General features: G+C 37.9%; 2 protein-coding genes across 7 annotated transcripts in view; both read left to right on the top strand.

Moving 5' to 3' along the window:
- UBE2E3 (ubiquitin conjugating enzyme E2 E3) overlaps nt 1–17134 on the top strand; it is a 101582-nt gene that overhangs the window by 37795 nt on the left and 46653 nt on the right. The window lies entirely within an intron of this gene.
- On the top strand, nt 4497–4833 carry LOC122748582 (NADH dehydrogenase [ubiquinone] 1 alpha subcomplex subunit 3-like). Its single transcript, XM_043994287.1, has one exon. The coding sequence runs from the start codon at nt 4497–4499 to the stop codon at nt 4707–4709; it is 213 nt and encodes a 70-aa protein (XP_043850222.1). The 3' UTR covers nt 4710–4833.

Here is a 17134-nt window from a genome sequence, read left to right as displayed (position 1 = left end):
ACAGTGGCTGCCTGGAGAATTAAATGTTCAGTGATATTTTTTCCTCTTACTAATTATTATGCTCTCCTTCCTGTGCCCAACCCCTGTCTATCCTGTTTCTTTTACTGTATCTTTTACTGTGCCTTTGCAGTGAGTGATGAGCTGGTAAATGTTTGACAACCACCCTAAGAAATGTAGGCACTATACACTTTAATTTTAATCTGCATTTATTAACATTTTCTCTATCACTTTCTTGAGTCTAGACAGTTAACAAAACAATAAATCAAGCTCTTATTTGGTAGCCTTTTCCAATCTCTGAGGTGTAAATGTTCACATTGAAAATTTAACAGTTTGTCCTCAGCACATGCCTTGCCTTTGTTCAGAGCAGGTAGTTAAGCATTTATTTACATACTTCTCAGTTGCTGTTGGTCACAGATACTGTTTAAATTTATGATGCATGCTGTTTTCCAATAGTCATTTACTTAACAAAAGGAAGTTATGGGTGTGAAGAAGGCCATGGCATTTGTGATCTTTCTACCAGAGGGAGAAATTTCTTTTTGTAAGACATCTTCTGCACAGATCCAACACCAAATGGAAAATTGCTGATAATAATATTGTAAAGAGAGGCTGTGTATATCTAAGTGAATAAAGAGCTGCACTCAAAAGTCTGCAAGACCTAGGTTCAAGGTCAGATTTTGACACGAACTGACTATGTGACTTTGAACAAGCCTCTTAATTTCTCAGTACCCCAGGCAACTCTAAAACTAAATTGCAGATTGAGTGCTAATTTGCCTTAGTAGAGGAATTTATTAATCTGTAGATTTGTACCCTAATCTCAAGTGCAGTGCCTTTCCCCTTTTGTATTTCCTCCCTACTCCCCCCCCCAAAAAAAAGCTCTAAATATTGGACTAATACTGATATAGAAGCCTGATGTCTGACTTATTTCTTAAAGAAAGTGAGGACCAGAAATGATTTCTCTCCATAAAGAACTGTGTCGTCTTGCTAGAAGATGAGCTGGGCCATGAGGTTTATAATTGAGCTAAAACAAATTGCTGCAGTATGTCATTGATCAACAGTGAGTGAATCAAAGGAAAATGCCCCAGAGAAGTACAGGGCAGCCAAATTGTGCAGAGTTGACTTTGGGGTACTCATTTACATTTATACAACATGTTGAGTTTTAAAAGTTGAGCATAGACTTGTGGATAAAGAACGGCGTAGTTTTACCCCTTCCCATGTTGGAGTGATTCCAGTGCATGGATCTTATTTCTAATAATAATATTAACCAAGAGTATTTATAATAACACATTAAAGTTTGTAAAGTGCTTACATATTATCTCATTTGATTTGTACACTGAGTTTTAGAGGAATCATGGCAATTGAGGACCACTCGGAAATTGAGACTTCCATGGTAATTCTATCAACACTATGTATACAGAGTGGGTGGGAGACAGGGACAAAGGGAAAGTGAAGAGGGATTATGTATTAGTTTTTTTAAAAAATATTTTCGCTATTTTAGATTTGGGGGGGCGGGGAGGGCGGAGAATTGAGGAGAGGCTTACTGTTAAATTATCCATAGTATTTTGGAACTTGGATTGCTGTCACTTGGTCCTTGATTTCGTAGTATTGCTACACTCCCTATTCATCTGTTTGCCAGATGTATTAAACACCCCTTGTCTCTGAGAGAAGTCAATTGAGAATGTGGTCAAAAGGACAATATGTAGGTTATAAGAGTTCTGAAAGAAGCCTAGGATGTGTAAGTGAGACGAAGGTTAAGAGCTCACTGTGAAATGTAAAAGACTGGCATGCACGATAAGAATTAGAAAACCCTAAAGTCCAATAAAAATGTCATGATTTTCCATAGTGTGGATTTAAAATCCAAAGATATAGTAGTAGCTGACAATACAGCTTAAAATCTTTATTAAGTTTTCTGATTCAGGGAAATGTGGAGGATGGTAAAGAAAGGGGAATTTTTACCCTTCCTGTCTCATAAGACTTTATTTGGAAATGTTTCAATATTTTGAATGCATTTGCATCTGAAACTAATGAAAGGGTTATTGGAGGCCTCTTGAACTGTTTTATAGCCTGCTATATCTGAAAAGCTGTGCTTATTTCTGGAAAGGTGGTTTTACTGGGGAAGAAATGTGTGTGAGATCATTGCTAAAGCAATATGCCAGCCCTTGTGGACTTGCATATGTTACATTGGAGTGGAATCTATTATCTATTTATGGAGGTCATTCAAGATTGTGGTTTTCTTATAGATAAATAGCAGATTAATCAAGTGGAATTTTTTCCCCTAGAAGTAATATATTTTAGAATTGTTAGATTTATGTTATTTTTTATAATTTGAAGTTAGAACAAACTTTGGGACCTTTTCATCCAAATCATGAATTCATTTTTCTTGGGGAGGGTGGTTATTGTTTTTGTTTACAAATAACTATTGATTCATAATTAGTGGAGGATGTTGGGGCAGCTTGGTGGATAGAGCACTGGGCCAGAAGTCAGGAGGACCTGGGTTCAAATCTCACCTCAGACACTACCTGTGTGACCCTGGGCAAGTCACTTAAACCCCCATTACCTTAAACATCGGGGGCCATATCTCCAGTCTTCCTGATTGATATCTTGCCACTGGTCCCAGATGGCTTTGGAGGAAAGAGTGAGACTGGTGACTTTGCACAGCTCTCCCTCACTTCAATCCAATTCAGTGCAAGTCATAATATCACCCCAATATGTTGGTCCTCTTTGAGAGAGAATGAAGGACAAACAACAACAGTAGAGGATGCTTTATTAAAAAAAAAAAAAAAACAACCCAACAAAGATGCAGTTATACAAAATCAGTATACTTTGATGTCCTGATCCCCTTTAACCAATAATATCTTGGTACACAGTTGACTGGGGTCAAGTGTGTGGACATGGAATAAAGTGGTTTCAAATCCATTTCTGTGGAAGCTCTTTAAGCAAAGGCTGCTTTGTTTTTGTGCTTGTATCACCAGCTTGTAGCACAGTGCTTGGCACATAGTTTGTGCTTAATAAATACATGCTTCTTGGTTGATTCCAGCAAATAAGTGCTTCCCCAAAACAATAATTCTAACTTCCTTATCAAGAGAATTAAGTTTGGCTTTTCTGTGTAGCCTAGTGGTCTCTAGAGTACCCTGACTTCAGAGGATATGTGATTTAATCAGTTGCCAAATCCTGAGATTTCTACTTTACAAATTCTCTCACATATGACCCTTGCTGTCCCCTCACAAAGCCAGAGCCCTATTTCACTCAACACCTTTCATGTGTGATTTTTTTTTCCATGAGCTTCCTATTTCTCTCTCTGTCTTAAATCTTTCCTCCTTCTCAATCCATTCTCCATAGGATGGCCAAAATGATATTTCTGAAGCATGAATCTAACCTTGTAACTCCTTCTAGTTATCTGGACTCAAATGTGTAATTTCATTTCTCTCTTTCTTTTGGAATGTCTATTTTATGTTTTATAATACACGTAATTAGCATAGTAGCACATACAAATAAGTAAATATGACTTCAGGGATTCACACTTAAAATTTTTACCATAAAGGTACATAATAAAGAATTTTGCTGCTCTAGCCAAATGAATTAAGTAATTGCTTCTGTCTACTCGAGTTTGTTAGAAAACAACACCTTGGAAAATGGCAAAGTTGACAATAGGAATAGTCAGTGTTAGATTGGTTGTGGGAAGATAGACACACTAATTCATTCTTGGTTGGAGCTAATAATGAATGCATTCATTTTAGAAAGCAATTTGGAATTAGCAAATAAAGAACTAAAATTACCTTCCTTAGACATACCATTTCCACGTTTATACTTTGTCGACCACTGAAGGAAGAAAGTCCCCATATGTACCAAAATATAACATGATAGATAGCAAAGACTTGAAAACAAAATAGTAGCTGCTTACTGATTAGGGATTAACTAAACTACTTATGTACACAAATTGAATGTTACTATATTGTAAAAAAAGGTGAATATGATGAATAAAGAGAAACATGGAAATAACTACATGAACTGATGCACAGTGAAGTGAATAGAACCAAGAAAACAATGTACGAAATTATGACAATGTAAACAGAACACCCCCCACAAATTGAAATTGAATATCATAAAATTATATAGAACAAGCATAGTCCAAAAGAGGTGGGAAGTCCACAACTCTTTTACATTGTACACTTTTTAGACTTCATCAATGTATCGATCTATTATGATGATTTCCCCGCTCTTCTTTTTGTCTTTAACAATACTATAATATGAAATATTTCTTGGATAGGAAGGAGGAGGGATACTGGGGAAATTATGATGATGGGTTTTTTTTTTTAAGACCAGTAAAAGCTCCCCTCTCCCCCCCCCCCAGCATAGAAATATTGGACAATTCAGAATTCATGGCAAGGTTATAACTTAAATGTGGAGCTTCTGATTTTACTATTCATGTGATTTATGATTTTGCTTTCACTGAAATAGAAGTCTTCCCAGCTGCCCTTGTGACGGGGAAAGAGGCCAACATGGCGGGCAAACTAAGCCAGTTCCTGAAGGAGACCTGGTCCAAGGAGCTGGTGCTGATGGTGTCCTTTGCCATCGGAACTGTGGCTCTGTTCTTACCTCCGTTAAGCCCCTATACCAAGTATGCAACCATGATCAAACAAGCTACACCTTACAACTACCCTGTTCCTGTTCAAGATGATGGCAACATGCCTGACATCCCCATCTATCCTTAGGATCCTCAGGGTCCTTCCCTCCAGTGGTTGAAGAATCTGTGAATCTTCCATCTGTTTTCCCCTTTCCCCCCAAATAAATGTCATTATCTTATTTCCCCCCCCCCCCAAAAAGAAAAGTCTTAATCTGAACAAGTAAAAGGGAAATCTATAATTCTAACACTTAAGTCTAAAGAGTCTTATTTTGAAGGGTCCTGGCTTAGATAACTAGAAGATTTTTTGAATATGCATAGTCTCCCATTTTAAAAATAAAATTAACACTTAAGTCAACAGAGGTGACTTTTTATTGAGGGCATTTAATGACTCTCTCATCCAGAGTCATTTCTGTCCAGTAGCAAGACATTTATATCAGGACAACTAGAAATGGCCCTGGATATTTAAATCAGTTGGAGGTAAATGACTTGCCTGGGGTCACACAGGTAGTAAGCGTCTGAGGTGAGATTTGAACTCAGGTCCTCCGAACTTGAGTGTAACGATTGGAATGATGCCACCTGCTGGAGACTTACTGTAGAAGAGTTCCACCCATGAAGCGAAGGTCTTTGAGGGCAAGACCAGGAGTCTTTTCTTTGGCATCAGGAAGTGACGTTGGGTAGTGGGAGGAAGAAGGAAGAGACTGGCGCTCTGTCTCGGGCTCTCTTTCCTGAGGACGCTGGTGGAGAGTGGAGCTAGAAATGTGCTCTCCCTTTAATAGATAGAAATCTAGGCCTTTCTCTCTCTTTACCAAATTCTTATTCTCCTTAATAAATGCTTAAAAGTCTAACTCTTGCTAAAGCTTATAATTTATTGGCGATCACTCATTAGATATTTTAGACAGTTTAGCTAGAATTTTAGCCCTTAACAAGAGCCTGTGTTGTATTCACTGCACAATCAATAAGACAAGCAATGTAGCACAGTGGAAAGACTCTGGATTTAAGTTACCTCTGGCAATTACTAGGTTTAGGACCATAAGTATCTAGAAAATGGGAATAATTATACCTGTAATACCTACAGAAAAAGTAGTTTAAATGGGAATGCTTTAAAACTGTAAAAAGTGCTACAGTCATTAAATGTACTGTGTTCTGGGGATACAAAAACAGGCAAAAAGACAATCTGCCCTTAAGGAGCTCACAGTCTAATAAGGAAGAAAACAAATGTGCACAACCAAGCTGTGTGTAGGATAAATAGGAAATAAACAGAGGGCAGATACTAGAATTAAGACTGTTTGGATAAGACTTCCTATAGAAGATGGGATTTCAGTTGAGATTTAAGGGAGGCCAGTAGGTAGAGATGAGGCATCAAGACAGCCAGAGAAAATGCCTGAGTCAGGAGACGGAGTGTCTTGTTCATGGAATAACCAAGAAGCCAGTATCATTGGATTGAAGAGTGTGTTAGAGGAGGCGGTGCTGCAGAGGTGAAATTGACAATCATTGGCAACAGATGGTGAGGAATCAAGGATGACACTTAGGTTGTGAGCCTGAGGGACTGGGAGGATGGCTTTGCTTGTTCTCTATAATAATAGGAAAAGGTGGGGGTGGGGAGTTGAGGGTTTAGGGGAAAAGTCTATAAATTCTCTTTGGACATGGTCACTTTTTTAGACATCTAGTTTGAGATGTCTGAAAGGCATTTGGAGATGTGAAGATTAGAGGTCAGCAAACAAGTTGGGGCAGGAAAGGTAGATTTTAGAAGCCTCAGCATAGAGATGGTAATTAAGTCCATGGAAGCTAATGAGATCACCAAGTGAAGTGATATAGAGAGAGAAGAGAGGAGGGACCCAGGACAGAGCCCTGGGGAACACCTAAGGTTAGAGAGTGTGATCTGGACCAGGATCTGTTCTAAATTTTGACAGGTGCATATAACTTACTATCTTAATATGGAAATTGGTTGTCTTCCAGTGAATAGAATGGAAATAGACATCATCAGTCTTTCTTTTTTCTCTCCGTATTCCTGTGGATGCATATTTATGCTATTAAATCTCTGCATTATCCACTTAGCTCCTTTGGTGCTTTGGTCTTATTTGTTCTGGTAGGAGAATGTGTTCCAGGGCATGGTATGGTAGCTCTGAGTCAACTGGGGGAAAGGAGCCTCTAGCAATTTGGGTGTTCTTATCCAGAGCTTGCGGGGGGGGGGGGTACCCCTTTACCCTCCCTTATTAAAAAATACCATAACTGTTTATGTCACTTTACATACAATTTTTTTTTTTGGTGAGGCAGTTGGGGTTAAGTGACTTGCCCAGGGTCACACAGCTAGTAAGTTGTCAAGTGTCTGAGGTTGGATTTGAACTCAGGTCCTCCTAACTCCAGGGCCGGTGCTCTATCCACTGCGCCACCTAGCTGCCCCTACATACAATTTAAAAAAAAAAATACTTTCACATTTCATTTTCATTCAACCCTCACTCAGCGAGAGAGGTTTCCATCTGGATTGTGGTTGCTCACAATACTGGAAAGTTTCATACAGAAGGGAATCTACCAAACTCTCTTAGCAACAAGCCTCAATGGAAACTGCATGATATTCGCTTGCTCTTACCATTCTTAAGTATCTGTACTGTATGAAGGTTAAAGAGGGTAAGTATTTGGAGTCAGAGCTGAATTTTCCCCTTTCCTTAAATTAACTTGTTTTAGAGTATATCTGCTAGGCAAAGCACCAGCTTCAGGACCAGAAAGCCCAGTGTATGTATTGTTTGATATAGGAGCCTTATGATTCTTAAGGACTTAACTGACCTTTTCATTCTTGTTTAACCTCTCTTATAGATAAAGAGTAGTTAGGTTGTCTTGGGGAAGTCTTGTTGCTTCTGAAGTCGTGAGATATCTTTTTTTTTTTTTTTTTTTTGGTGGGGCAGTGAGATGAGGGTTAAATGTCAAGTGTTTTGAGGCCAAATTTGAACTTAGGTCCTGCTGAATCCAGGGCTGGTGCTTTATCCACTGCACCACCTAGCTGCCCCATTTGTGAGATATCTAAGCTAATGTCACTTAAGCTCTGTCTTCAAGAGATTTTGATGGTGTGCCTCTTACTTCTGTGCTAACCACCATGCAGATAGCTGTTGGCCACCTTCTAGAGAAGGAAGATAATAGGAAGGGGGATCTATAATGGGGCTCTATTGGTCAGTGCCCCATATTAGACTATAGCTAGATCAGACCTGCTGAAACTGAGAGGATAAAGTTGGTCTCTGGGAAGGAAGAACAACAGTCCTCAATTTGATTCACCAGTTTAGTACAACAGACATTTATGAAGTCCTTACCATGCTCAAGGTAATGCCAGGGGCAAGGAATACAAAGATGAAAATGAGTGTTCCTGTTCCCAAAGAGCTTATATTCTGCTCCAGAGGTAATGGTAAGGGAAAGGTTTCCTGATCTGTAATCATCAACCAATTCAATTCAGTGAGCATTCCTCAGTTGAAAGGCTGGCATCTTTCCCAAGGTACACATATAATTCACAATTCTGATCATCAGGAGCTGTTGAATGTGAAATTAGCAGATACATGATTTTTATATATGCCAGGTGTTTTAAAGCTCGCTTGTATGCCTAACCCAGAAGCTACATTGAGGTAGTAATCAGAAAACTGCTTTGTGGACTTTACTCATTGATATGTTATATTCTCTTATACTAAGATTGACTTTTTAAAAATTGATACCGTTATTTGAGTATTAGTTTTTCAGTGTAGACAGGGCTTTTCTGTAAATTTTATGGGGGGAAAATAAAGCTTTTCATGAAGTTACTTATTTCATAGGTTTTAGAGCTGGAAAGGACCTTAGATGGCCCAACCTCATCATTTTACAGATAAGGAAACTGAGACCTAGAAAATGACCTGCCCAGTGCAACAGAGGTACTAAATAGTAGAGCTGGGCTTCTGACTTAGCTTTCTTGATCTTTCCACTAAACCAAAGTTAGTGTTTTTACCCCAAAGGAAATTATTTCTACTTCATTACTTAATGGCATCAGTCTGTCCTGTGAAGTAAACTGTTACACTTCCGTGTTTTCTCATTATGTGTGACTGTCATCTCTGTCCTCCCCCACTGTATTTTAAGAGGGTCTGTCCAACAAATAAGGGTGGGGAACAGCACCCTTTATAGGTCTCTGACTAAGCCATAGCAGTCAACTAGAGATCTTTGGACAAGGATCTCATACTCATGTATCAATAAAAGATATATTAAAGCTAAATGAGTCTTAGCATCCCCTACTCCCTTTTCTTTGTTCACTGTCAACTGCAGAAGCAGAAAGGGAACCCTGGGAACTGAGAGCATTGAATATTTTTCTTTGTTTAGTGGGTTTATCATGTCTAAAGACAGAAAAATCATTTAGTGTCTTCTCCAGCCATTTAGTACTACTCTAACTAAAGAGAATTGTAAGAATATAAATTGTCTTGAAATTCCTTTCTAACTTTATTTTTCAATGTAATATTGATTGTGTAATGTATGTAATATTATAAAGATGAAATGATAGGGATATTCTGCTTTATAGAGATGAATCAATCTTTCTGAGATTTAGTTTTGTGAAAGCATTTTGATAACAGTTTTACAAATGTGAAATCATATATTCTGAAAAGAAATGTAAGCTCAATTTTTGATAAAAATAAAGCTCTTAAATTTTGTTCTCATATAGGTATCATCAGTAGTAGTGTGTGCAAATCAGATAATGTAGGGAGTTACAGTTATCATTAGCATATCTCCTAAGAACAGTTAAGTTTCTTGGTATAGAATTTTCAAATGAAAATCCTATTAATACAAAATAGAAGAGCAACAAATTTTAAATTAATATTTAATTACCTACTATGTGCATACTACCAGATACATCGCAGTGCTTAACCCTCACTAAGCTTACAGTCTAGATTGGAATAAGATACAAACTTGGATAGCTGTAATACATCTTATTACAGAATTGCTTGAAGGGGGATGCAAAACCAAGTTTTATGTAAGGTCTAAAGGGGAAGGTTATTGTTAAGTGAAAAGGGGGGGGTCACAGAAGACTTCATCAAATAAGTGACATTCAGATTTGAACTTTAAAGGATGAATAAGAAATCGATGGTGAAATCAAAAGGTGAAGAAGAAAGGGGAATACATCCCCAACGCAGGGTATATGACAAGTATGAGTCAAAATCGAGGCAGGAACACAGGTCATGTACAGAAAGCAGAGAAAAGTCCAGTTTGCCTGAAGCACAAAGTGCTTGGAAAGCAAAATGAGATAAGACTACAAAGTGAGTGTGGCACCAGACTGTAGCCTGCCTTAAATGTCAGGAATGATTGTTTTGGAAGTCCTGAGAAAAAGAGAGTTAGAGGTAGGAGACTATTTATTTATTTGAGTAGTCCAATAAGGAATAATAAGGGCCTGCCTCTGATACAGGGTGGTGGCAGTGGAACTAAAGAGGAGGGGGCTGATGTAAGATGTCATAGAAATGGAATCAACAAGACTCTGTGACTCCGTGACTAGATAAGAGAGGTAAGGTAGCAGAGGGGAAAAAAAAAAAATCAAAGCTAATACTGAAGTTTCAGATGTGGAAAGCATAATAAATGGTGCTGCTATAGACAGAAACAGTCGATTCAGACAGAAGGAAAAGGTGTTTTAGGGGATGAGATGCTATCCTGGGCCAGGCCATACTTGGGCCAATCTGGCCATTCAGGTTTGGGATTAGAACATGTGATGTTTAAAATCTAAATTGTGGTCGCCTTAAATCAGTAGCTTCAGCATCAGTCTTTAGGCATTAAACATTTATTAGAGCATACAGATTTTTACAAAGAGTTCAGAAGGTTATGAAAAAGAAGTCCTACCTAGCCTAGAGTTCCAGCTTGGTTGGGTTCTTCCTGAAGTCCTCCTCCACAAGCCTGCTTTAATCAGGAACTCCTCCACGAGCCTGTCTTAATCAGGAACTCTCTGGCAAGCTGTTTGTGGAAGCTTTTTTATAGATCTGGAACAGAGGCGGTCCTTACACACTGCTTCAAGGTGATTGGTTGGCGTCATCCAAATCCATTGTCTTTGAAGGTGTTCTCAAGTTGAGTTCACAGTCTAGTTTCTGAGAACGATACCTTCTTAAGGGATAGCCAGGTGTGATTACGATCCAATTAACTTGAAGTAGGCTTAATCAGCAGTCAATTACTCTCACTTGATTCAATCAGTCTTGATTAATCTCCAGGTGGGCCTTTGAGTATCTGCTAAATCCCATTATTTCATCACAAACAAAGACACTCTTAGATAACATTTAACCAAAAGAAATTGACTAGGGGCAGCTAGGTGGCACAGTGGATAAAGCACTGGCCCTGGATTCAGGAGGACCTGAGTTCAAATGTGAACTCAGACACTTGACATTTACTAGCTCTGTGACCCTGGGCAAGTCACTTAACCCTCATTGCCCCGCCAAAAAAAAACAATCCCAAAAACAAATTTGACTTAACAATCATTGATTCAATAGGGCATTGATATTCTACTTTTGTTTTTGCCATGGTGGTATCCTTGGTCAGAAACCTGAGGCACCTCCCACTCCTGAGTCAGGATTTTGTACCTAGGTGATGGTCATGCAGCTACCTCAGCAGTTTTGGACCACTTAAGTCAGGAAGATTATTTTGTTACCTTTTAGGGAAAAAACTAGGCTAGCCTTCAGTTCAAGCACATAAGTCAGTATGTCGCTCCAGTTACTCTATGGGCAACTGTAGAGCTACACCTATGAATGAAGAGCCCACAGTTAAGGTGCTGTTAGGGAAGTCATTTGCATGGATAGAGCTGGTCTTTCAAGTCCTGGGAACATGCTTATCTTTCCCTTTCTTCAGAAATCCCCATTTTGAGGAGGATATTACTGTGCTCCTAGTTGGTGTCCTACTTGACTCTTACCTTTGTCTCACCCCCATATCCAGTTGGTTGCCATGTCTTGTTGCCACAGCTGGCAATAATCCAGAGAGCGTGCCTTGTTGATTCTATGGCCCTAACATACCAACACACCATATACCTGCTTGTATAATTAAATCCACTCCTTTCTAATAACACAACTACCCTTATCTCTCACCTGAACTACTATAATAGCTCCCTAATTCATCTCCTTCTCTAGTTAGTAATAGGTATGATTGCCAGAGGCACAAACCTTATATAGTAATCATCTGTGTTAATGCCTCTGATCAAAACTCTTCAGCAACTCCTTTTAGCTTGTAGTATAAAATACAAATTCCCCACCTTGACCTCAGATGGAAGAACCTCCACAGTCTGACTCCAGCCTACTTTTTGCAGCCTTATTTGTTTCATACTGTTTTTCATTTACTCCATATTCTAGCCAAGCTGTACTAGTAGCTGTTTCTGAACTCAGCACTGAATGGCGTCCACTCAAGTATACTTCTCATCCCTGCCTCTCAGAATCCTCATCTTCCTTCAAAACAGATAGAGAAAGCATTTACTGATCACTTACTGTGTGCTGGGCACACGACTTGTCAAGAATCAGAATGGCTTTGATTTTGTCTTTTTTATTCTCCACTGGAAGTACAGTACCTTGCAAATCATGGTAATAACTGATATTTATATAGCACTTTCAGTTTTATAAAACACTACACTATCATCTCACTTGAGCCTCACAGTAACCATATGAAGTAGGCACTTCTGGGATGGTTCTCCCACTTTGCAGATGATGGAACTGAGGCTTAGACAGTATGGTCACACAATTAGTAGCTTTTAGAGGGGGGAGATTTGAACTTAGGTCAATGTCCAGCACACATAGCCCAATAGATGATGATAATGATTATAGTGGTGACCCATAAGAGAGCACTTTCATTGTTCTGGGGGCAGAACTAAATTTTCAGGATTTATAGTCATGATAACAGGTAGTGAGGAAATGAAGGCATTTGTTATAGAAAACTTTTTTTAGAGAGTTGAGCTGTGATGTCAGGGAGAAGAGAGATGGGGATGGTAGCTGGTTGGAGAGGATCAAGAGAAAATTGATTGTTTCTTCTTAAGTTTAATCAGTCCAGTGAGAGAAAATCAATGGTACGTGGCATGAAATGAATAATATCCTCTTTCTATAACCCAGGAGACAGGTTCTTCTCTGCTCTGGCGCAGAGATTTACCTATAGTGTATTGTAGCTTCAGTTGGTTAGCTGAGGTCCTTTCAGTACCGCTCTTGAGGGTGGACCTGCATATCTAGCACTGTAGCAAGCCAAGTGGAATTGAAGTCCTTCAGACATCTTTCTCAGAACCCACCCTGGTTTCCATAAGGTTCCTTGATTATGAAGAACCCAAGTCATCTTACTTACCTCTTTAAAATCATCTTGTAGTTTTGGGGCTTTTTGTTTGCTTGTTTCCCTGAAATGTTTTATAGTATCACGATGGATCTTGTGGTAAATACCTCTTAAATATCATTGGTAGTTATTTTTTTCTTTTTGAGAATTGATGTGAGTGACTTAAATGTATGAATTTTGTTTTAGAACCAACACTTTGTGGGATTTTTATGAGAGGAGGAGCAGTTTAAGAAAACAAACCTTTTCAAAGAGATGATATCCTATGTCTTTATTTTATTTATTTATTTTTTTTGGCTTTCCTTTGGTTTTTGTTTGGTTGGTTTTTGTGTTTGTAGGGCAATGAGGGTTAAGTGACTTGCCCAGGGTCACACAGCTAGTAAGTGTCAAGTGTCTGAGGCTAGATTTGAACTCAGGTTCTCCTGAATCCAGAGCCACTGCTTTATCCACTGCGCCATCTAGCTGCCCCTTTCCTATGTCTTTAACACAAAATCCTACTTGCTAAATGGCATGTCTTTTTGTCCACAATTTAAGTTGCTGCTGTCCTGTGTTATTGAACTTGTCATTGGGATGGTTGAAATATGAAGTCATTATACTAAATTAAAGCAGTATTTGAATCACATTATCACCTATTAATAATCTGGTTGAAACAATCCTAAATTTATGAGCAATAATCAATCATTTTAGTGAGATTCTATTGGATTTCATTAAGTGAAAAACAGAATTTGACTAGCTTCTTTTTTGATCAATTCTGATATACTACTGTTTCATTTTTTATTTCAGAAAGTAAGTGGTAGTCTCTCAGGACTGATAAAATTGATTATGCAAGTAATTTTCAGAACAGAGAAGGGCACTTTTGCAAAATGTTAGTTTTACCTGGGATTATGGTTTTTCCTAAAAGGTATATGAATGGTATTTCTTTGAACAGTGTCTTCAAGAAATGATGCTAAAATTTAAATAGCACCAAAGGAGTTTCAGCTTTTTCTTCATACAAATAGTAAGAATAAACTGACTGTAGAAGTAAAAAGAATTTTCATTGAGAAATGTGTCAAATATTTTCACTGGATTTTAGGCAGCAAAAAAATCTAAACCAGCTTTTGGAAGATTTGGGTTAAATGTTGTGAGAGAGTTATTAGTGCTAAGAGTTCGGTTTTTATAGTCAGAAAAACCTAGTAACTTTTATGTATAGGAAAGGAGTGATTCACATAGTTGATAAGATATTTTAATAAGAGTAATAATAATAATAATAATCAATAGCATGTACAGAGTGCTTTAAGGTTTAAAAGAGCTTTACAAACATTATCTCATTGGATCCTTAACAACACTAGGATATAGGTGATATTATTATCCTCTTTTTCAGATGAGGAAACTGAAATTGTTTAAGTGAATTCTCCAGGGTCACACAGCTACACTCCAAATCTCCCTAACTACTGGCTGCAATCTATAGTAATTCCTAGAAGAAATTGCTAGAATCACCATTCAGTGTCTATTTTGTATAACTGTTCTATCCAAAAGCAGTGTGACAATGTGTAAGACACTTAAATATTTGGAACCTTACATTACACTTTACGGAATTTTCAGAACACTGTATATTTTATCTCATTTAATCATCTTAACAACTGGGTGAAATGAGCACAGTGGTATTGACTTATTTATGGTCACACAGCTAGCTTGTGTTTCTCCTGTCCAAACTTTGACTTAAGACAGAGTTGTCAAACACAGAGCATGAGTCAGCATGCCCCTGTGTGAATCAGATTAAAATGTAATTGAGAAATATTTAACAAAATAAATAAAAATACAGTAGAACATAGATGTTAACATGTTAATATTACCATGTTAATATGTGGTTTTCTAAGTCAATATGTAGCCTGTGGGGATCCTTATGTTTGGCTTAGTGGTCCCTGTTTCTATTTGAGTTTGTTACCACTGCCTTAAGATATCAAATATTTCAACCGATGTTAATGATTGTGGAATTAATTTAAAAAGGGAAAGGTGGTGGAGGTGTTGTTGTTTTTTTTGAGGGGGGTATTGGGGTGGATGGGAGGAGAAGAAAGAAAGGTATATCTAATGAACAGTAATAGAGTATCTTCAACAAACCATAATTTAGTAGGGATGGCTGTAATAATGTGAACTTAATGATTCCTAAAGTGCCCTTTTTTGGCCAGTCACAAGGCCTTTAATTTTCAAATAGCATCATCTAGTTTTAGTGTGCTTGTATGTGTAGTAAACCTGTAGTAGATTGACATTAGGCTGTGCTTTGAATTAATTTGAAGTGTTGCTAAATAAGTTGTATGATTCATGCAAATATGATCAATCTAAAATTTACAAGGGAAAATTTCCTGCATACAATGTGGTGCCTTCAAAAAGTGATCTGGTTTCCTAATCAGTCAAAAATATCTTATATGTATAGATCCAATTATTGGTAATCAAAATAACCAATGCTGCTGGGGCAGCTAGGTGGTACAGTAGATAAAGATGGGTTCAAATCCAGCCTCAGACCCTTACTAGCTGTGTGACCTTGGGCAAGTTGCTTCAACTTGTTTGCCTCGGTTTTCCCATCTGTAAAATGAGCTGGTTGGTAAACCACTCCAGATCTTTGTCAAGAAAACAACAACTAGGGTTATAAAGAGTTGAACATGACTGAGCAACGAATGAAAATGAGGGAAATGAGGAATTGTCATTGAAAATATCCAACAGGGGGCAGCTAGGTCGCACAGTAGATAAAGTACTGGCCCTGGATTCAGGAGGACCTGAGTTGAAATTCAGCCTCAGACACTTGACACCTACTTGATGTGTGACCCTGGGCAAGTCACTTAACCCTCTTTGCCCTGCAAGAAAGAAAGAAAGGAAAATAACCAACAAGCATAGACTCTACAAAGTTCTGTGACTTTTTCTTTATCTTCACCTTGGTTTGCAAATATAATTCTTAATAGCTTTATTTAAAACTATTTAAGACTTGTAGGCACTCTGAACTTAATGGGAGATTGGATAGTTCAAACCTTTTTTTAATTGTTCCCTTTCATAACATGTGAATTTTAAATTAATACTTTATCATTATAATAAATACATCCATACATACCCAGTAAAGAATTTTAAAACATTTAATATCACTTGAGAAAAATAAAACTGAATTCAAATTAGTGTGGTAAAATACTATGTGGCTTCACCCCCACCCCCACCCCCCAAGTATAACAAAATTTCACTATCACAAAAACCCTGCCTTGCTTTTTTGCCTGGGATCTACTTACTGCTTAGTGGTAAACCAAACCTTTCATTTGAAGTGAGTGGAATGGTTAATGGGAACCAAAACTCTTATTAAATTTGAAGGTACTCTTCTGGGAGAGCTCTTTGGCCCATTAAATGGAAGGATTTTGCCAGAAATTCCTACATGTAAAAACATTTAAGATTTTTTTTTAAACTTGCAATTTCTTGATAGTGGGATAGGAAATGTATAGAGAATTTTTTTCATCCTATTTTTTGTTTAAGTTTATAATAGCTGTTTTTGTGAAAGTAAAAGTGCGGAAACACATTTTACTTCCTTTAAAGTTCTCTCTTTAATATCTCAAAGCTAAAATTTGCTTCTCCTATACTTAATTTAAAAAATGCATTCATTCCCACTGAGTTTTACTGTCTCTCTTAACCATTACTGCTAATCCTGTTCCCTGGGTTTGACTGCCCCCCACCCCACCTCCCATCTCACCTCCCCCACAAAAAAATTCCTTTCTGATCTTTCAAGATCTTTCCTCATAGAGGGGATGTTTGGAAGCATTCTAAAGTTGATCAAGTAGGATTTCATCTTGGTAAAAAATGAAGAATGAGAATTAACCTTTCTATAACTTGCAGTTCACCTGTTCATCACCCTTCAGAAGTTGCAGTTTTAGGATTTACTGATAAGATAACACAAACCAAAATTTTTTCTCTTTGTTTCTTCTTTCTTTCCTTCTCTCTCTCCCTCTCTCCCCCTCCCTCCCTCCCTTTCTCTCTTTCCTTTTTTCTTTTTTTGTCACATTGACTTGCCTATTTTCCTGGTGTCCTGATCTTCATCTTTCAGATCATTTTATTTCCCTACCTTGAAAAGAGCAGTAACTTGTTCCTGTATTAGCTCAAAGAATTTGTTTTTCCCCCTCAAAGGAAAAAAAAGGCCCTCTCAATATAGTCTATCAGCATACCTGCTCCTATTAGCCTTGACTGGTTTGCAACTCTGCATCCAGGACTTCTCTTCTCAGAACTGGAACCATCCTTATAAAATAG

This window comes from Dromiciops gliroides, chromosome 3 (assembly GCF_019393635.1).
Source record: "Dromiciops gliroides isolate mDroGli1 chromosome 3, mDroGli1.pri, whole genome shotgun sequence".
NCBI classification, from domain to species: Eukaryota; Metazoa; Chordata; class Mammalia; order Microbiotheria; family Microbiotheriidae; genus Dromiciops; species Dromiciops gliroides.
This window is presented reverse-complemented; position numbering and strand designations above follow the sequence as displayed.

Excerpts from the sequence above, each read along its gene's own strand:
- LOC122748582 (XM_043994287.1), top strand. The coding sequence starts at position 4,497 with ATGGCGGGCAAACTAAGCCAGTTCCTGAAGGAGACCTGGTCCAAGGAG.